General features: G+C 41.4%; 1 protein-coding gene across 2 annotated transcripts in view; it reads left to right on the top strand.

Moving 5' to 3' along the window:
* Window positions 1-15,236, top strand: part of POLR3A (RNA polymerase III subunit A) — a 46,816-nt gene extending 31,580 nt beyond the window's left edge. For both annotated transcript variants that reach the window (XM_035137923.3, XM_035137922.3), the window contains 10 exons: window positions 1,803-1,889; window positions 2,355-2,437; window positions 6,058-6,228; window positions 7,146-7,239; window positions 7,352-7,444; window positions 8,701-8,865; window positions 10,680-10,844; window positions 11,730-11,861; window positions 12,753-12,885; window positions 13,209-15,236. In XM_035137923.3, coding sequence (XP_034993814.1) covers window positions 1,803-1,889; window positions 2,355-2,437; window positions 6,058-6,228; window positions 7,146-7,239; window positions 7,352-7,444; window positions 8,701-8,865; window positions 10,680-10,844; window positions 11,730-11,861; window positions 12,753-12,885; window positions 13,209-13,357 — 1,272 coding nt within the window. In that variant the 3' untranslated portion in view covers window positions 13,358-15,236. The remainder of the gene's footprint in view (window positions 1-1,802; window positions 1,890-2,354; window positions 2,438-6,057; window positions 6,229-7,145; window positions 7,240-7,351; window positions 7,445-8,700; window positions 8,866-10,679; window positions 10,845-11,729; window positions 11,862-12,752; window positions 12,886-13,208) is intronic.
* Window positions 15,237-21,538: the final 6,302 nt, after the last annotated feature.

Below are 21,538 nucleotides of genomic sequence, written 5' to 3'. Positions count from 1 at the left end.
TTTGCACATTTACAATTTTCATACTTTGTGTGTCTCCCTATTATCACAGTATTCTTGCATTTAAACTGTACCTCATCAAAAATGTAGTTTGTTCACAACAGGTGGCAGCAGAGGTACCAAAAAAAAAGGCAGATGAGAAGAGTGAAACCCCAATAGAATAGTTGCAAACTATTCTCAGCAGTTGCTGAGGGAACCGAGTGGAGATGGCCTTATCGTGTCAGTCAGTGGGGGGCATTTTTCAGTCTCCACTCTTGCTAGGCTAACTTTAAACTACATTTTCTGAAACTACAGTAGACGCAGCAGTTATACTTGTTCCTCTACCTGCTGAAAATGTAATTGAGTGAACTTATGGGTCTGACATTGAAATCTGAGGACATTCCCCATTGTAGCAGAGGTCAACGTTTTGTCCTATGGGAAACATTTCTGGTTGTTGACAAGGTATATTGAAGTGATAATGAGCCAGGCAAAGCTTGCTTTTTTCTTCTTTGTGGAATGACTGTCTTTTGCAAGAACTCCGAAACTTGGTTTCTACAAGTGCCTGGGGTTGCCATTGCCATTACGGGCAAAGCACAATATGCACATGCTCCCTTGAACTTGAGTATTACTTTGGCATAGCAGACACTGTAAACTCGGTTTCGCAGCCCTCTGGATTGCAGCCTAACTGCTGGAATGTATTTTGACCCTCTTCGGATTTTGCTCTGTTGCACTGTTCCTTGTCTGTTAGCTCAGAAAATAACTCAGTGCAATAGAACACATTTCACTGTGACTTTCACTGGGTTTGGTTGTGCCTTTTCAAAGACAATCATTTAGTATCCTGTTGAGGGAAGACTTTCTGGGGTAGTACTACTAGTCTACCTTACAGCAGGGTGGTGGTTAGATTGAAAATGCATGCAAAGTACTTTGTACACTTATTGGCGGGGTGGGGGAGTATATAAATGATGGAGTACATGTTTTAATGTCCATTTTGTGACACTAACCAGTGCTGGATATTAGCAAGGATCATTAATGTAATGATAAGCTGAGAGAGAATTGGCCATTAAAAAAAAAGGCACCATTTCATAACGCAAGTTGGCTAAAAAAGCATCAGAGCTTCAGACTGGAAGTCCATGTTGTCCTGTGTCCTGCTTCCCACTGTGATTTAATCCACTGCCTCCAGGAAGCCCCCAAGCAGAGCATGAAGGCAACAGGCCAATCCTGTTACCCCTCAGCACTTATTCGCTGACATACCACCTCTGAATTTGGAGGTTGCATATAGAAGCCACCGATACTCTTAAAATCCATTATTTCCCCTCCCCTTTCAATGCCATCTTAAAATGCCACATGACCTGGAAGCTGTATGCCGGCTCCCTCGGCCAATAAAGCGAGATGAGTGCCGCAACCCCAGAGTCGGTCACAACTGGACCTAATGGTCAGGGGTCCCTTTACCTTTTCCTTTTAATACAGGTTCCCAAGTCTCTGTATGTTAGAGAAATCTTTGCATAAGAGAAATATTCCAGAATCTCATCCTTCTTCTCTCCCTGCCTCTCTCAGCTTTGTGAGATGTATATAATGTCAGAAAAGTCCCCAAGATTCTAGCAGAGAGAACATCTGTAATCACTTTATTGCTCCTATTTCAACTGCTTTCCAAAAGCAACTTGAAGTGTGCAGTTGTGGCATGAAATGCATTTTTGAGTCACTTTTATGCTTTACAGCGTTTTTACTAATGCAAAATACTGCCAGATGGTTATAAGATCCATAGTAGCCCGGCTGCAGAATATAAGGCGGAGAAGCCCTAAAATGTGCATTTTTTGCTGTTGTTGCAGGAAATTAAAAAATTCATCAAAGCTATGTCCGAGAAGATCAAGAAAACCAGGGACAAGTATGGCATTAATGACAACGGCACAACAGAGGTAACGTTGCTTGTGGGTTATGTGCTAATTCCACACCCTTTAACAGATGGAGATAGGGCACTATTTTTTGCATGTAAGCTTGTGTAACACACCCTTAATTCCCATACCTGGGATCTCTGCCAGAGCTGCCCATTCCCACTGTCATTTCATAATGCTGGACAAAGTGTTGCACCTTGTCTAATAATCTGCACTTGTTTCTGAAGCTGGGAGGTTCGGAAACTCAATACACAATGCTTTCATTAAAAGAAAAAACCCAACCCTTAAAGTTTAACTTCCAATGATTCTGGATATATGTACTGAATAACAGCTGCGGCTTAAACATATTCTGTAGCTTATTATCTTGCTTACTGCAGGGAAGGGGGGAACAGAAGTGAATGTGTTCATATTGTGCACAAGGGGAATGCATAATACATGCCCCATCTATTGAATTAAATTCCTAACCGTTCTGGCTCTTTATTGCTTCAGCCGTATGTTTTATACCAATTGGACCGGATTACTCCAACCCAGCTGGAGAAGTTTCTAGAGACCTGTAGAGAGAAGTATATGAGGTATGGATAATTCCCCCCCCCCCTCTGGGTAGGAGTGAATGTCATTTGAACTGATTTAGCCAAATCTGATTATAAGTAGGTGAGAAACTGATAGAAAGTACTCCTGCTTCTCAGGCAGAACTTAGGAGGTCTGAAGCGGGAAGCAAGTTTTAGCCAAAGTTCAGTTTCTCCCTCAGATGTTTGTGTCGGTGTCAATATAGTTAAAGAGGAAAGTACTGATGGCTCTGCAAATGTTACATGATTCATGCTAATATGGCAATGACCAGCTTCCCTCAGATTTATTGTAAAGTTGCCCTTCTCCCCTGATACATAGTTAAATTCCTTGCATACTTACTATTTCCCCAAACCTAAAAAGCATTGCAGCTTCCCAGACTAAAGGATCACACCCCCCCCCCCCGTTACATTCTTCTGGGGTTTCTCCCAACCCCCAGAGCCATTTGGGGGGAAAGCGGAAGGGGGAAGCCCCATTGCAGAAACCCTCACTCATGGCTTGCACTGATGGGACTCGTTAGGTCAGTGATTCTTAAAGGGTGATGGGCAGCGTGGCAGAAAGATTCAAGGACAATCAGTATTATATTTTGGGAATAATTCATGTTCTTGTGTAGCCAGAATGATTTCTATTTTCCGGATGTCCTATGATCATACTATGAAGTAGTTTGTCTTCTGTCTTACAAATCAAGCATTGCTGGGAGTTGTTTTGTTTTGTTTCCCAATGTATTTCTTACCAGTAAAAAAAAAACTGGGCAATTTTTTCCTCTGAAAGTGTGTCCCAGAGGAAAAAAGGTTTGAGAACCACTGCATTAGGTGAATCCACCTTCACCCCACCCACCTGCCGTAATTTTGTGTACTTATGATTTCTCCAGTAGTAAGAAGCACACATTTTAGTCCTTGCACATGTTTTAGTCGAACAAAATATAAATGCAAGCACCTGAGATTTCCCAGTACTACTGCTATCAAAACTAATGGTATTATATAGCAGGACATATCCTGAATGACATTCAAATATATTATTATTATATATATATTTTAAAAAATTACATTGGATGCTTGCATTTGATTGAACAGTAGTAATTATGAAACACGACAATTGTGGAGATGGGGATCCTGCTGCCCTCTAGATCACGCATCCCCAAACTCGGCCCTCCAGATGTTTTGGGACTACAATTCCCATCATCCCTGACCACTGGTCCTGTTAGCTGGGGATGATGGGAGTTGTAGTCCCAAAACATCTGGAGGGCCGAGTTTGGGGGTGCCTGCTCTAGATGCTGCTGCAATGCAGCTCCCATAATCCCTAATCATTGGCAGTGTTAATGGGAGTTGAAGTCCATTAACATCTGGAGGGCCTCAGTTTCCCCATCTTTGCATTGCAGTGAAACACTATAAATAGTCTTGCCTTTGGATGTGCTGATTACCTTCCACCAGGTGGTAGCAAACTCGGAAGGCTCCAGATTGCGAAACAAAAGGAGATCTGACATTATCCTGGGCCTCAAGTTCTCCAACTATGGACGGCTGCTGCATTAACTAATAATAAATCCCACTAAACAAACCATTAAATTTAAGCATATTATGCCTATGGTTTCTCAGTCATTTAGGTTTTGTAATAGGAAGTATATATAAGTATAATGCTTGTTTTAAATGTCTGTGCTAGCTTTTAGCCCATAACAACATAAAAGCAACTTCTATGAGGCATAGCAAGACTAAAACCATATTGAAAATGTATTGCAGAAGCAGCAAAGGGGCACATAAAACACTGAATTGCAAATGAATTTACTTGCAAGATCACAGCAAAAGAGGACTATTGGGAGAAGCAATTTCCCTTCCCAGCCCTCATGGAGTGGATATTTTGGGGTGTGTTGGTTCCCACCCCCCACCCCCAATCTAAATATTCTGTCTCAGCATCAGTGGAAAGGAAGTTACCTTTGTTTCGGAACTGCCTTTATCCTGAATCTTGACATTGGTATTGAGGCTTTTTTTAATACTGGAAGAAGACAGTACTAGTCTTGAGGCTGTTACTGCTCTGTGAGTTGATTTGCTTTATGTAGAGAAGGTCCATAATATGCCGTAGGATTGTTTCGCTGGGATTTAACTAAGGGTGACAGCTGTCCTCTGATCTTCTACTTGCTTCGTTGCATAAGGTCTCTAGCTAAGCATATTGCTGCTGTGACTCTGTGCATCTTGGAGCCTTAGCTTTGCCCTGCCAGATGAGAATGGTTAACAAATGGGATTTAAAATAATTGTTTGATGCTGACCTCCTTGGCTGAGATCACTTAGCCTGTGCACAAGAAAACGACAGTGCTGATAATATTCATTGGGGCTTTCACATCGGGGCTGGTCCAGCGACCTTGGTAAGGGCACCAATTGAATATCATCTACCAACTCATGTTGATATAATAAGACACCCTTTTCATGTCATGGGGTTCATAGCCTTGATGCTTCTAGTGTTCACTGTCTCCATATTGTTATTTGCTGTCAAATAGTTGATATATTTTATTATAGGGTAAAAAAAAATTTTTTTTTGTCTGCCTTCGAAGGCATTTCAGAATAGGATAATTATATATAGGAGACCCTGATTGTTGCTGTCATATTATCATGGAGGAGCTGAAGGATGTTCACAAATTTATCTGGGCAGCCAATTTTCAGAAGGACAGTCCACCCAGGCATTATGATTTACATTGTCGAAGGCCTTCACGAGGTCAAAAAATGGGGTTGGTTTTGCTCTCTGCATTTTTCTTGAAGGTGTTGAGTGGTGAAAATCATGTCCACTGTCCCCGTAGGAGGTCAAAAACCATTTTGGGATTCAGGAAGGGTAGCCTCGGATATTGTTAGGAGGCAGTTTGCTAAGATCCTTGCAAGAATTTTGCCGGCCGCAGCTAATAAAGAGATGCCTCGATAGTTTCCACAATCTGTTCTATCACCTTTTTTAGAGATTGATAATTTTGGCATCCCTAAAGTCTGCTGGGATCTCCTCTCTCTCTCCCAGATTTTTTAGATGAGCTTGTGAAGTTGTTGTGTAAGGTCAATTCTGCCCACTTTGAAGACTTCAGCAGGTATCCCATCAGGTCTGCTGGATTTGTTGTTTTCCATTTAGTTAATAGCTGTACACAGCTCTCCCAGAGTTGAATAAGCCTCCCTGTCAAATGGAACTGGGTGTTCTGTGAGCTGCTAGCCAGGGAGGCTTATGAGGGAACAGTTTCAGGCAGCTGATCTTGGGACTCTGTGATTCTGAAGGATCAGAGAGAAAAACAAAATGTGCATTAAATGCACGGCTCTCCTGAACACCTGTGCTTTCACTTTCTTTTTTTAAAAAAGTGTTTAACCATTATATAATATACAGTTGAAAGTGTGCAGCCGGTGCCTGATGAATTCTCAGAACTCAAAAAAAGGTGATGGAAAGATTTTGATCTGTCTGTGTTCCTAGGCTGCGACACAGCTTCTTGTCTTCCACCCAGGGTTTAAAGAAGTGGGTTTTATGATTTCATAGTGCCACATTGAACCTTTGGGGGATTTTTATCCAGTACAGAGAATGGGGATCTTGGTCCTTGGAGGCCAGCTCAGTCAGGAACTCTCTAGAGGTGTGAAAATTAATAAATATGAAAAGTTTTCTTGGTTTTATAACCTAGGGCACAGATGGAACCTGGCTCTGCAGTGGGAGCGCTGTGCGCTCAGAGTATCGGAGAGCCTGGCACACAGATGACTCTGAAAACTTTCCATTTTGCTGGGGTTGCCTCAATGAACATCACACTAGGAGTGCCGAGAATCAAAGAGATCATCAACGCCTCCAAAGCCATCAGGTACTGAAGCCAGATTTTATTCTCATCTTGATATTTGAATGGCAGGTTTAATTATAACGGAGGGAGGTCTCTCTCTCTTTGTCAACTTGCTAGCTGGAGTCAGAGTCTGGCCACTATAATAAACAGAAACTGACAGGAACAGGATAACTTATAACATTAGATCTATCCCGTAATTCTTGCCTATGACGCAAACATTTGTTGTAATGTCTTCTGAAAAGGGAACAAGTTTAGTAACTCAGCTTCTGCTTGCAAGTTGCCTACTGTGTGTGGGGGGGGGGAGATAAGCTGCAGGTTGATATCCCTTATGGCTGCTAAATGCTCTCATTTATAGGGGTTCGATGTATTTGTTGCTCTCTTGATCCAACAAAATGAGACCTTTTTTTTTTTAGGTAGAGAGTTATTTGTTAGGCTAACCTGTTGATCAAAGCACAAAAATAACTGAACCTAAAAAGTTACAGTGTCCCTGCCATTTGCTACCTCAACCTAAGACAGCAAGATAAACGGGGGTCAATTTAGTAGCTTATTGCACTATAATTAGTAGACTCTTGATTAACGAAGTCAAGGTACTTTGTGAACAAGGTCAAGGCTAATAAGAGGAACCTCCATTCACACAAAAGTGTTGTGCTACGTCTTCCAAGCTATGAGCAAGATTCAGTATCCCTGAAATAATTGGTTTGGGATTCTTCTTACTGAAAAGCGACAAATTTCAGTAGAGTGAGTTAATGCCACAGCAGATAACTGCAGAGATGCGGTTTATGGATGTTTTTTAGATTTTAACCCCTTGGGCATCATAAGTTGTTTTGTACAATGCTTAGTTCTCGATATATAAAATAGAATTATTAATAATGTTCATGGTACGTAAAGGTACTAAGCCGGCAAGCTTTTCACAACGATATCCTTTTGCTACTTATCTATAGTACGCCAATTATCACAGCTCACCTTGACACGGACGATGATCCAGACTTTGCCCGTTTGGTTAAAGGAAGAATAGAGAAGACACTACTGGGAGAGGTAGACTGTGCCTTATTGTTGCTTAATCTACAGTATTTCCAATTATGGTTCTGCACTGTTGTGATGCTTATTAAACAATGAGCACTGCTGAATTTCTCTTTTTGACTTTCAGATTTCGGAGTACATTGAAGAAGTTTTCCTTCCTGATGATTGTTTCATTCTTGTCAAGCTTTCATTAGAGCGGATTAGGCTGCTGAGGCTGGAAGTGAGTGTGCCCCCCCCCCATTGATACTCTGTTCGAGAAACTGATTTGCCACCGGGGTGCCTTCAGGCAGGGTAGATACTGCAGTGAAAATTAGCGTGGCTTTTTCTGTAGTGCTTTAATTTATTCTAGTTATTGCTCTGTGGTACCTTCAATATGTTAATTGCTTCTGCAGCATGCATCTATGCACATTTTCAAAGAGAATTAATGTTCTCTGCTAGTTTCCCCCTAACCAGATTTGAAGTGAGCAGGGAGCAGATGAATCAGTCTATCTGTCTTTCTGTTTCCAGTCTGCGTCAGTTTCACACACACATTTATTCACAGGAACATAGGAAGCTACCGGTACCTTATAGAGATTTTGACCATTGGTCCATGTAACTCAGTAAGGTCTACATTGATTGGCAGCAGCTCTTCAGAGTTTCAGACTGGAGACATCAAAGCCCTACTTGGAGATGCCTTGGATTGAACCTGGAGCCTTTGGCAAAACAGATGCTCTACCCAGAGCTACAAAACCCTAATTCTCTTCTGACCCCTTTCCACGTTAATCAGCATTTTTTTTAATATAAAAAAGCCCATTAACAGTACAGTTGTACCTTGGATCCCAAATGCCTTGCAAGTGAAAGTTTTGGCTCCCGAACGCCGCAAACCCGCAAGTGACTGTTCTGGTTTATGAACTATTTTGGGAAGCTGAATGTCCGACAGGCTTCTGTGGCTTCTGATTGGCTGCATTCCTGCAGCCAATCAGAAGCCGCACTTTGGTTTCTGAATGTTTTGGAAGTCAAACGGATTTCCGGAACAGATTCTGTTCGACTTCTAAGGTACAAATGTAGTATCTAAATTCATATTTGGATATCTACGGAGAATATGTAGTTTATATGCATATTTCAGGAGGGGGGGAATTAGAAATCTGTAAAAAAAAAAAATTATTACTTCCAACGTTACATTGAAAATGTAAGAAGAGGGTGTATGGGTCAGTTGTGCTGCCCAAAGCCTCCCTCAGTCTTCAGTAGCACGAGGCCAAAATGGACATTCCCCTCAATTGTCACACATTTCAGAACTGAATATTTTTGCGGCTCCTGGGCAGTAGCGAACAGCGCCTGGCCGAATAGAATAGCATCTTGCGAAGGCCGTCAAATAATCGCTTGCAGAGCTTTTGCCAAACTAGTGTTTTGGACACCATGTAACAAATTACATGCCCGCGGAACTGTGTCCAGTGTCGAAATAATTATGCAAATAACAAAGTGACATTTGTGACACAGGTTAATGCGGAGACTGTGCGGTATTCTATTTGTGTCTCGAAGCTGAGAGTGAAGCCTGGGGATGTAGCTGTTCACGGTGAGGCCGTTGTCTGTGTTACTCCCCGAGAGAACAGCAAGAGTTCGATGTACTATGTCTTGCAGTCTCTGAAGGAAGAGCTACCAAAAGTAAGGACTTTCCACCTTCCGTGTGTGATGCTCGACAACAAATGTATGTGCTCAGATCACAGCATTCAAAGGATTCACTGCGTTAGTGTGAGAATTGTTGAAAACCTATGCTAAGAATACGCCCGTTTCATTTCTTACTTTTTCCATTTTCCCCCTGAAGAAGCTTTTGTATTTTGAAAACATATTGTACCTTTATAAATTTGTGCATATTTAACAGAAGCGGATCTGGGTATTGCCCTCTTGCTGTTGGGTGAGCCTATTTTTCATCATGATCTATAGATATAGATCTATATCTATATTTTATTACATACCATTTTTCAGCCCAAAGGCTCCCTAAGCCATGACCTGCATTAATATAATATAAGATAAGATAAGATAAGATAAGATAATATAATATAATATAATATAATATAATAAATGTATACAGTACAATAAAATGCTTTCAGTTATTCAAAAAATAATATTGGGGATCACAGTGTAATTCTTTGGCAATCACTTGTGGCCGAATAAGATTGTCTTCCATGAACATGGTCTTTACAGTGAGTCTGTAAGTTACTGTGGAGGTCAGTTCTGGATCCACACAGCCTTTCATAGTGGGGACATAGGTTTCTGGGCAGGAGTTTATCACGGTGAGGATTTGCCAAACGTGCCTTCCTCTTCGCACGTTTCTCCCTTTCAGTGTAATAAATTAGGTGCTAAACCTTCAGGATTAGTTTTACTGAAGCTCTTTGGGAAGTTCCTCTTGAGGATAACTTCACAAATTTGCTTAAATTTGCTTGAAGGGGTGATAGGTGGTGGCTTTTCTTAATTACAGTGAGCACACTTACTATTTATTCAATGCATTGAAGCCTTTGGTGCCCATTGGCTGAGTAGTAATGATGTCACAAAGAAGAATGATGCCACAAAGAAGCTGAGCAATAGATGAAGCTTAGGGAAAGAGAGCTCAGGGCTGAGGTTTGCTGAAGGAAAGAGAGCCTGACAGGCTGGAGAGACAGGAGCTGGAGGAATGGGGTAAGGAGAGAAAGAGGGTGTACAGGATAAGGGGACCCTTGAAGAGGATGCAAGGAAATAATGAAGGGCAGAGAGTGACATGCAGGAACTGGGGGAAGAGGAAGAGGAAGAAACCAGTGGAAGGAGGTGTTTGAAGAAACTGATTCTGTTTGGTTGCAATTGCATTGAAAACAGTTTGGCCTTTCAAAAACAGCCAGTTCTCTACCAAAGCCAAACTATTTCCTTTCCAATAAAAAAAATCAAATAACTACGTAACAAAATCAATTGAGTGCCTAATTGAAGTAGACTGATCTATGCCGGATGCATATTCTTCGGATTGCAAAAATGCACACGCCAAATGAAAAGGCTTGAAGTATAGAAGACCCTGAAGACCCACCTTTGTAGGAATTCTGTTTTAATGTTGCAGATTATGTGCCCTAGTTACGTGGACTCCTTGCCTTCTAGTGTTCTGTCTGTTTCCTTCATAGTCACAACACACATCCGTGGAACTCCCAAGCAAATATGAAGAGCAGGGGTGGAGGCTAACCTGTAGTCATCCCGATGTTGCTTGATTTCACTTCCCATTATCTCTGACCGTTAGGCTATGCAGGCTTGGGGCTGATGGGAGCCGGGAATCACCTGCATCTGGAGGGCCACAGCTGTGTCACTTCCAGTTTAGGCAATATTCAGCAGTCACTGTAGGAAAGAGCAAGGAGGGCAAAGAGTGGGGTTTTGATTGTGATATCTGGTCTATAGCAAGAAGCATTTATCAGGGTATCTGTCTTCTAGACACTTTTTTAAAATATTTCCTTTCCTACATAAAGGTGGTTGTGCAGGGTATCCCGGAAGTGTCTCGTGCTGTCATTCATATCGATGAGCAGAGTGGGAAGGAGAAGTACAAGCTGCTGGTGGAAGGTGACAACCTGCGAGCTGTCATGGCCACGCATGGAGTCAAAGGAACAAGGACTACTTCGAACAACACTTACGAGGTAGCCATCAAGAGGGCATTGGCAAAATGAGCTGGTGGTGTGGCATAGTGGTTGAGTGACGGAGCCTGTGGAAGTTCTTGGTTCAAATGCCACCTTTTCCATGAACTTCCTAGGTGGTCTAAGGCACTTCTCTCCCCACACCCCATCTACAATATGAGGTTAATACAGATTGCAACAGGGTAATATGGTGAAACACTCTGAACACTCAGAAAGTGTTATTATTATTATTATTATTATTATTATTAATTATTATTAATTATTTATTGAATTTATATACTGCCCTATACCCAAGGGTCCCAGGGTGGTTCATAGAAATAAAGCCACAAAATACATAATAAATATAAAAGCAACAACCCAATAGCACCCCCCCCCCTTTTAAAGGGCATAGGATATCAATCAGATTAACCAAAGGCCTGGTTAAAAAGGAACATTTTTGCCTGGCACCTAAAGGTGTATAATGAAGGCACCAGGCGAACTTCCCTGGGGAGAGCATTCCACAGACAGGGAGCCACAGTAGAAAAGGCCCATTCTCGTGTTCCCACCCTCCGGACCTCTCAAGGAGGAGGCACATGAAGAAGGGCCTCAGAAGATGATCTCAGGGTCCAGGTAGGTTCATATAGAAAGAGGCGGTCCTTGAGGTACTGTGGTCCTGAGCCGTTTAAGGCTTTATTGGTCATAACCAGCATCCTATAGGCACCCTAAGTGTGATAATGAAGAAAAATGCTACCACTGGAAGCTACTGCCTGTAAGGAGGCAGGTGCAAGCCAGGGCAATTTTTAAGCCAAAATATATGGGAATGGTTGTAGTTTGGAAAATCATAGCACTTATGTGCCAGTGGAATCAATGATTTGCCACTTCCCTAACCCACATAATTTAATCCACTAGGTCGAGAAAACCTTGGGCATTGAGGCTGCCCGGACCACCATCATCAATGAGATTCAGTACACTATGGTAAACCATGGTATGAGCATTGACCGGAGGCATGTGATGCTGCTGTCTGACCTGATGACATACAAGGTTGGTTTTATCCTTTTTCATTGTTTTGGTTTGCCACCTACGCACTCAGCCCTCCTTCCCTCAAATAAATGTAAATAAAGAAAATACCAAGGAAACACCTATACGAGTGTTTCCAAGGAAACACCTATACGAGTGTTGCTTGCTGCAATATCCACATGGTTTACTCCCTTCCTAGGCAACTGCGTAGCAAAGAGCCTCAAGATGGGCATCTGTTTACTGTACTGACATATTGTCCTGACATACATCTTCTAAGCCCAAATTAAGGTTTAGGGTGGTGGTTTTTCCTTTCACCCAAGTAATCAGGAATATTTGCATCATTCGGATGTGCCCTTCCAGGAATGTCCACACATATCCCTCCCCCTCCCCTCCCCCCACTGGTGTACCCAGTTTCCTTCCTCTCTGCCCATTGACATGAGAGATGGGGGGCAGAGTGAGCAGGCTGGTCTGTCAGCTGCTGCTCTGCCATACTCTCTTTCCACTTGCTTTGTTGACTGGGAGAGATCAGCCTCTGCTGCCAGCAACTGCAAGAGACATTGACACTTCCCTGCACCTGATTGGCCACCAGCCTGGGAAAGGGAAGTTGGCACTCAAGAATCAGTTGCCTAATACAGTGGAACAATAAGAAACTAAGCATAGCAGCTCTTAGGCTATTGTATATGTATATGTTGTATTTGAGAGGAGGCGGGTAAGACAATTGTTCCAAATCTCCTTTATTAACAACCATGCTGGACAAATTATTATGCATCCATATAGCTATCAGTGTACACTTGCCCAGGACAAGAAATGCAACTTCAGCCTCCATATAGATTTGCCTTCTTTGTACAGAGTCAAAGCCTTTGGTGAGCATGAATTAGCTTATGAGGTTCCGCTGTCTTCCTTTTCTTGGACTAGGGTGAGGTTCTGGGGATTACTCGGTTTGGCCTGGCAAAAATGAAGGAGAGTGTATTGATGCTTGCTTCGTTTGAGAAGACAGCAGATCACCTCTTCGACGCTGCATATTTTGGGCAGAAGGATTCGGTGTGTGGTAAGTGTCTTGGGTGGTGAATCTTGCCACTAAGCACAGCTCTCTAAATGTATCCTGGCTGAAAATGGGGGGAAGTGGAGCATGGCCTTTTTTGCTGTTGCCCCATAATAGGGAATGATCTCTCTTCCTACTCCTTTTTTCACCATGGCTTTGACATAGTGAAGTTGGTTTGCAGGTAATAATTGCTTTAGATCAGTCTTCACGATTGTAATATGTAATATTATTGTAGCTCATCTCTTAAACAGCCTCTGCTTCTTTAAGTCCATGATGCACATTGCATGGGAAATATGAGGCTTTAATCATTTTTTCTTGATCTTCTCTAGGCGTTTCTGAGTGCATCATTATGGGTATCCCAATGAACATTGGAACTGGACTTTTCAAGCTGCTGCATAAAGCTGACAAGGAAGCAAACCCCCCAAGAAGGCCTTTAATTTTTGACAACCCCGATTTCCATATTTCCCTTACTACGTAGCAGATGGAGAGCACCAAACAGCAAGCAGATGGCATATTTTAAACTGGAGCTGCATGCCTCTCCAAGTAGGGTTTGGAGGCTGGATAAGTGAGAGATCATGATGTGCGCAACTGATCCACCACTGCTGCAGGCATTTATCTTTTGTGTACTTAATCCGCAGTGAACTTCAGCTGACGGCGTTTGGTTTTTTAAAAGCAATAATTTCCCCTGCTACATCAAAAACCTGTAACATGGATTGTGGGACACCAAATCCCTATGAAAGGGAAGGCGCTTAACGTTTTTGCCTGGATTTCTGTCAGAAGCATTAGCTATAGTAATAGGAAAGATTTCTGCTGCCTCTACCAGCTGTGATAAACATCTGTCAGAGTGACCAGAGTAATTTCCAGTTGGATTGATGTCGAATAGAAGGAAGGTTGTGTTTGCTGTCATATGTAGTGCATATCCTTTTCTGTTAAAGTTTGATTTCCAAGTACACTTTGTGTGGCAACTTCTTAGAAAAAAAGGGGGGAAAGTGGCCCGAGAAATTTTGGGGGCATTTCACACAACTCCATTCCACATAGATTCCACCAGAGTAACTACAGTAAGAGAGAGGAAGACAGGGAGGTGGGAATCAAAATTGGCTCTGAATGGTAGTGAATTGAATGGGGAGGAGCTATTCCATTTCATTCTAGTAGACATTCCTTGGGTATGGGTTTACTCCCCAGAGCAATTATATTCTGTAGGGAAGAAAGCTGCAAAACTCACTTTTGTAATATCTGACACTTTTTATATTGCTGCATATTGAAGAGTTTGTGAGTAAAGTTTTGAAATAAATGAAGGTACTTTGAACCCTTCAATACTTTTATAGCAAGTAACATGATGGGGGAAAACTAGATGAGGAAATGAAGGCAATGCCCCCCCCCAATTGTTTAAATTATCCCTTTTTGGTTCATATTGATTCTTGCATTTGCATGTTGGTCCTAAACTACATTGTTTATCAGAGAGCAAATGTTTAACTGATTCGCAATTATATCTGTGTGTGCTTGTTAGTATCACCCCCAACATAGGAATTAAGGTCATCTTCTGGGCTTGTTTGCTTTTTTGTTAAAGAAGAACAATAGTGTACAGCAAATTGCATGATTATTTTTTGCTAGGCGTAAAGAAACAAATTCTGAATACAAAGAAAGATAATCTGAAAAAATAGTGAATAATTTATTTATTTTTAAAAAAATTGCTAATGCAGCCAGATTAGCATTCATGACCACTCATTTGCTTATTTTCTGGATGCCTTTTTGAAGGTGAAGACTGTGATGGAGACAGAACTTCAGAGCCTTCCAGATAAAGCCAGACTAGAGTAGAAGCCAGTCCAGAAGATGATCCAGATCTCTCCTACCAGTGTATGAGTGTAACAACTCATAAAAGCTCTGCTGAGCTGTTAATAGCACCATGGAGTACTAAAAGGTACAAAGCTGGAGTACTAACAAGATGATTCCCTTCCCCCCTTAAATTTACTACAAGCTACTCTGTATTTGGGAGGCTATGGGGCAGCAACAACCACTGTGTGATTGCAGTTTGTGCTTCGTATGGCAGTTTGCAAATTCTTCTTTGAGCCAGTAGTGGGTCGGAATGTCAGATCACTATCCCGAGTTTTGTGGATAATGTTATGGTACCACTGTACAAGACAAGTTGGTACTCAGAATCCAGAAGCTTCCAAAAGGAAGTTCCCTTCCAAAATGTGAAGAGTTTCATGTAGCATGAGAAAATGTTGCTTTCTTATACTGTACTGTAGATGTGAATAAAGATAATTTTTCAAGGTGTGCGTTCAGGTTCATTTACTGATGGTATTCTCTACCTAAAACTTCTGTAAATATTCTTAATAAAGCATAACTATTTGAACATGCATGCATACCATTTTGTTGCATTTATGTAACTCGTTAGATCATGCAGAAAGATGAATCCTTTCCAGTGATCTAAGGGCTGATCCACACATGAACATTATATGATTGTGGCAACTTTAAGTAATGACTCTCTCAGTAACTGACACAGATGTGACACCCCCAGCCAAAACCTCCATTTGCCTTATTTACAATGTTTCTCATGAGCTGTTTCCCACAATTTTGTGTCGATTCATCATGTGATGTGCTCCTATCATGTATGAGCCAATCAAAGGATCTTTTCTTCCATCCCTGCATGAATCAACTGACCATACTCTGCTTGCGTGCGCACACACACAATATAATGCAGAGAATGATCATTGTTTGTAGAGATTATGGCTCCCAATTCATAATAGTATGCACCAGTAATTATTGTCAGTAAACTTAATACGTTGATTGGAGATGAACTGTCATCTAGCTTGTCTCTACATTTCCATTCAGTGCTGCTGTCAGCTGGTTTGGGATTTAAAAAGAGATTATGGAGCCAGACCCCCTCCACCTGCTAAAACAAGGGGTGGAAGAGAACAGCAATTCTGACAGGTCCAGATTTTAAGGTGTTGACATGCACACACAGCATATGCATTCTTCAGAAGATCCTTTCTAGACAGGGCATTTGTTTGTTACGGGAACTGGGCCTTTGGGAACTGACAACACAAATGAAACTTCAAGTAAACAAGTTTTTTCTGCAAACGCTAAAAAAATAAAAGCAAGTCAAACACAAAACAGATTATAGAAGTTGGTCAAAAGGGATGTTAATTTCTTGAAAACCCAAAGCTTTGACAAACTCCTCTGGGGGTGGAGTGGTTTCTGCACATTTCCTCTTAAAATCAAACACCAATTTAACTCTGTGTTCTGTAATTCAGCAAAACGATTTTGCTGCTTTGTCTTTGTAAATGCACAGGGGCTTTGCAAATATGCTGTCTTAACTGATCTGTTGGGCTTAAATAAGGTATTTCTGGTGTGTGTAAGCCCTATGGCAGCAATGTCTACAAATTCAGCACATTGCCTCATTTTCTGGAAACATTGGGGCAAAAAGCTTTGGGTCCACAGTATCATTCTCTAGCAATCTTTTCTGGTCTTCCCTCCCATACTGCTGCTTGTATAATCTAGCCTTGACACGATACTTCTATCTAAATCTTTGCATTCCCATCTCATCCCCTACAGTTTCCTGTTATATTTAGTGTCCTCCCCTCTCCATCCTTATTCTTTACAGAGAACTTTTCTGCCCTCTAGCCTCACATTGGATGTCACTGGTAGAGACAACACTTCCCCTGAGCAAAGCTACATTAGCCACATTGTGCCACTGGCTGACTTTAATTCAGGCGTGCAGGTTCATGCTGAACTCTTTCCCTCCAGGGCAATATCGCCACTAAAGGAGGGTGGGAGTCCTTTTGTGTATTACAAGCTGGAATTTGATTGCCATCACAGCTATGACTATTGACTTGAGTGATTTTCGGCTTTAAACGACCGACTCTGCTGGGAAGCGAGCTTGCACTCGCTTACACTCGGGGTGACGAGATAGAAAGAGACCCGCACGTTTGCTTCAAAAGCGTGTTGCTACGTTTGCCCCATGCTTATCATAGTATCCAGGATGCTATGCTGACAGCACTATAGGGTGGCTGTTTATGCATCAGCCAAAAAAGATGGACTTTGTCACCAAAAGGGGGACAAAGTAAAAATGTCAAATTTCATATGCTTATATATCTAATTGCACGCAAACTCAGAATGATTGTAATTTAGATAGAAACAGGTATTCTGCATGTCTTCTGTCCAGGTACTAACTTGAGGGGCAACCAGAAGGCCCTGTTTATGTTTCCTTATGTCTAAAAGAGACTTCAATTGAACAGCCCTTCAGGGAGAGGACTTTTGTCTGTAAAGTGAGAGATATGGCCACACTACAACCCTATGAAAAGATGGGTAGGTATATTGTGTCATTCATGGCCTGGATGTAGGGGGCAAGGCCCAGATGAGGTTGTGGATATGTATCAGGTGAGGGATGGAGGAGGGGGTCAAAAGAAATAAATATTTGCCACCCCAGCGCTGAGGTTTATTGCCAGAGCACAAGTCTACTGTTTGGGCAATAGAGCAATGGCTGCTTAGCAACCACATTTAGCTGATATTGGGGGGGGGGGTGATTCGGCTAAACGTCGCATGTGTCTTGTTTCTTGCTTGTTATATTTTGCTTTATATAATTTGGTTTTGAACATATTAGAACTGGCTACAAGCATTTGGACAGGCCAGCATAATAAATAAGCACCATATTGATAGGTTTTAAAAAGAACTTTAGAGAGGTGTTCCTTTTGGATGAGCAGCGATAATTTATACTTCAGGCACAACTGCTCGTAGATAATCATGAATGCATTAGCATGATGTTTAAAGACTGGGCCTTGCTTCAAATTAATATATGGACCCAAAGGCATTGCGTGGGTTGCCTGCCAAAAGTTCTTGTAATCTTATGGATGCACATTTTTGAATCATTTTCTCGCCTTTATAGATGATTATCATATTTAATCATGCTGGGTTTCCTGATATGAACGCCTTTGGAGGAAAGATGCATCACACCCAAACCCCAAACCTCTTTGCATATCAGTTGCCCTGAACTTGTGGAATATGTGCTTGTTTATTTTACATAGCAATTAAGAAAATGTCTTCATAGAGCAATAAACGCAGAAAAGGACAGTTCTCTGAAGATGTCCATTCCCCATCATGGATTGGAGGCAAACATATAGGGTGGGGAGCCTTTTGGGAATTATAGGGACAGAACTACCCAAAGTGTATAGAAATTTATTCATGTACAGTATACGACTACAGCAGCAAGAATGTTACTTGCCCAAAAATGGAAAGAAGAAGTCCCAGCAAAGGAAGAATGGATACAAAAACTTAATGGAATATGCAGAAATGGCGAAACTTACTGGAGAAATAAGAAATCAATATAACAAACTTTTCATAAAAGAATGGAAATGGTTTACTGAATATTTACAAACTGTAAACAGATAAGAACATTAGCAGGATTATTGTAATAACCAAGAAGATGAATAAATGAGCAAATTAAATTAATTTGGATATGCAGAAAATATTAAAAATAAATTTAAGGAACCACAGAAAGGGGGGCAGGCAGTCAAGTTTTGAAATGTTAAAATTATTGTAAAATTATTGAAATGTATAAATCTGAAAATCATAAATAAAATAGAAATAATATCAAATACATTGAAAAATAGAAGCACTGTAACTCTCCAATGGTTTGACTTTACCCCTGAAGGCACACTCTTCCATTGTCTCCCAAAACAGACGGATGCCAACAGCAACGATATGGGGGACTGGGGTTTTTAAGTAAAAATGTTACTTCATTATATATATATATATATATATATATATATATATATATATATATATATATATATATATAATATTTTACAAAGAAATTCCACTTATTGCATTGGTTATGTAATTTATTCATAAATGCTCAGTGTGTTCAATGTGTTTCAAGGCACTTTCTCTTGTCGGGGGGAGGGGGGGCGTGATCAGGGGTTATTTCCTTCACAATGGCTTAGCTGGAGTTTGAAAGCAACACAGGAAGCATCTCCTGAACTTTTTCCCTTGATGAAGAAGGATTTCCTTGAAATGCATTGGGATCTCTCTGGCCACTATTAAAAAGTAGTTGTCAACAGCGCCCCACTACCACCACTCTGTGTACTGCTGGTCCATTTTCTTAGTGACCATTAGTGGGGCTGTAGAGACCCACCATGGGACAATGACTGGCCCTGCACGATGCAACTTGCTAAGCTTCATAGCAGGTGAGGGGTGGAGAACTTGCCCACCAGGGTATATTTCCATGGCAACTGTAAAATGTGTTCTAATTTTCATGCCATGACCTCCTCCTTGCTGAGGGGGCAAGCCTATGTCTGGGGTTGGGATGCACCGCTTCAGACCATGGAGGAGGGGTGTCACAGGATTGAATACTTACTACATTGTACAAAAATATTTCCTCCACATGCAAAGCTAGACATCAGGTGTGGATGTGTGGATGCGCTCTGGTTCGCCCAAAAATTAATTGGGCTCTTTGAGTGTTCAAGTAAAACTTTTTAAAACAAAACAAAAACAACTCTGGAATGGTTTTCTGAGCATTTGACATGAACACCCAAAAAGCTTTCCCATCTCCACCATTTCGTTCTGTAAATCATCATAAATCTGTCTGTCTGTCTCTTTAAAAATTGTATACCACCCTTCATCTGAAAATCTCAGGGTGGTTCACAGCATAAAAATACAAGGTAAAAACAAACACAAAATACAGAATGAAAACAAGAAGAAAAAGAAAAAGAAACAATAAGGTCCCCCCTGAGTCCTAAACAAGTAATAACTACCATCCCACTCTGAAATTGCAATGATTACCCAATTGGTAAACATACATTGAAATGAAAAAGTGGGTGAGAAGAGGAGGTTCCACCTTTAAAAATTGTTTATCCAACTTCTCTCTCTGGGAATGCAAAATGACAATGATTCAGGTATGCTAAGTGATCACCTACCACATACTTAGGGTTTTAGAAAATATATATTTATCCAAACTGCTCTCCATTTAGCACCTTTAGCATCTCTGCAGTCCTTTGCATACAGCAAGAATGGATAAGTGCCGGTGTAAGATTGTAGCTAAGAGAATGATCTGTGGGTCCAGGTCAATGGTTGAAATCTTACAGCCACAAACTCATTAGGTGGTCTTAAGGAAGGCATATATATTCTCAGTCTCAGCTGCCCATCCAAAATGTGGGGATAATAATACTGGCTTACTTTCAATAGTTACTGTGTTACAGGACAATTGTGATGATAATGCTTGTGGAATGGTTGGTGTGCTATATAAATGTATTTATACATGTTGCCACCAGAACATCACTTAAAGCAAAATTCAAAGACAAATGTTGAGGGTTCACTTCAGAAGAAACAACTTGGGCAAGAAAGTTGCAGCTGGACCAGATTTTTTTTATTTTTTAGGTTTGTTCATCAGCGCAGCACAAATAATAGGAGAGGTCCTTGGGACAATGCTGGGGGACCAGCTTGAACTGCCAATTGCCTATAATGTCCTATCTTCTCAATGTTACAGATGAAGGCTGGAAAACCCATCACAGGGATACAGTTTTTCGCAGCCTCCTCCTGGTTAGAACAGTCATTAGGTTGGAGTGGAAAATGGGAAGTGGGAGAGAAGCTGGCAGACAATCTAAGACAGAGGTCGGCAGGTCTCTGGCTTCTTGGAGTTCTTGTAAAAACCAAAATTGGATCGAAGATCAGGGATAGCCAACATGTTGTCATAGAATTGTAGAATTGGAAGGGGCCCTGAGGATCATCTCGCCTAACCCCCTGCAATGCCTGAAGTTTTGGACTAGAGCTGCCATCAGTCCCAGCTAGCAAGACCAATTGTCATGGATGATGGGAGTTGTAGTCAACAATATCTGGATTACACTATGTTGACTATCCCTGCTCAGGATCTACCATCCAGACCCAGCTAACTACAATGAAAGAACAGGCTAACTCTGAGCACATACGGAGTCCAGGAACTTGTTGTCAGCACCAGATCTTAATTGAGCTCAGATTCCTTTCCATGCAAAAGTCTACTCCCAATTAGCTTTCTTCATTTCACCAGCCTGCACTATGCCCCATCTGCACTATGCATTTAAAGCAGTACCATACCACTTTAAATGCCACTTTCCCCCAAAGAATCCTGATAACTAGTTGTTAAGAGTGTTGAGAGTTGTTAGGTGACCCTTAACAAACTACAATCCCCATTATTCTTTGGGAAGAGCCATGCCTATTTAAAGTGGTATGATATTGCTTTAAATACATAGGGCAGATGGGGACTTAGGTGGGAACAGTGGTTTTTCAATTGCTATTGTTAAGCAGTTAGAATCAGAAATCCTTGCCGGTCTATGGCAAATCGCCCAGAAATCTACCAATAAATCCTGGTCTACCTTCTCTCCACCCCAGTGTAGGTGATGAGAAGAACAAAAAGGGGACAGGAAATACTGCGGGCAGAGTGACTTGAGGGAGGCTGGTGTGCACATGCACCAGACAGTGTCATTCTCTGCTGCTATCTGTGCATCTGTTGTGATTTTTAAAAGCACAACCTTGAGACTCCTTCATTTTGACCAAGTTATTTTCCACAAGATGAGCTTAAAAAGGGAACTGCTTCCAGTCATACTTCAGTCAATCTGTCAGCTCATGCAAGTTGGAACAGGATGAGACTGTGTAATATGTGGCAGAAGAAGTCATTCAAATGTCACTT

The sequence above is a fragment of the Zootoca vivipara genome, chromosome 5, assembly GCF_965207765.1.
Source record: "Zootoca vivipara chromosome 5, rZooViv2.hap1.1, whole genome shotgun sequence".
NCBI classification, from domain to species: domain Eukaryota; kingdom Metazoa; phylum Chordata; class Lepidosauria; order Squamata; family Lacertidae; genus Zootoca; species Zootoca vivipara.
This window is presented reverse-complemented; position numbering and strand designations above follow the sequence as displayed.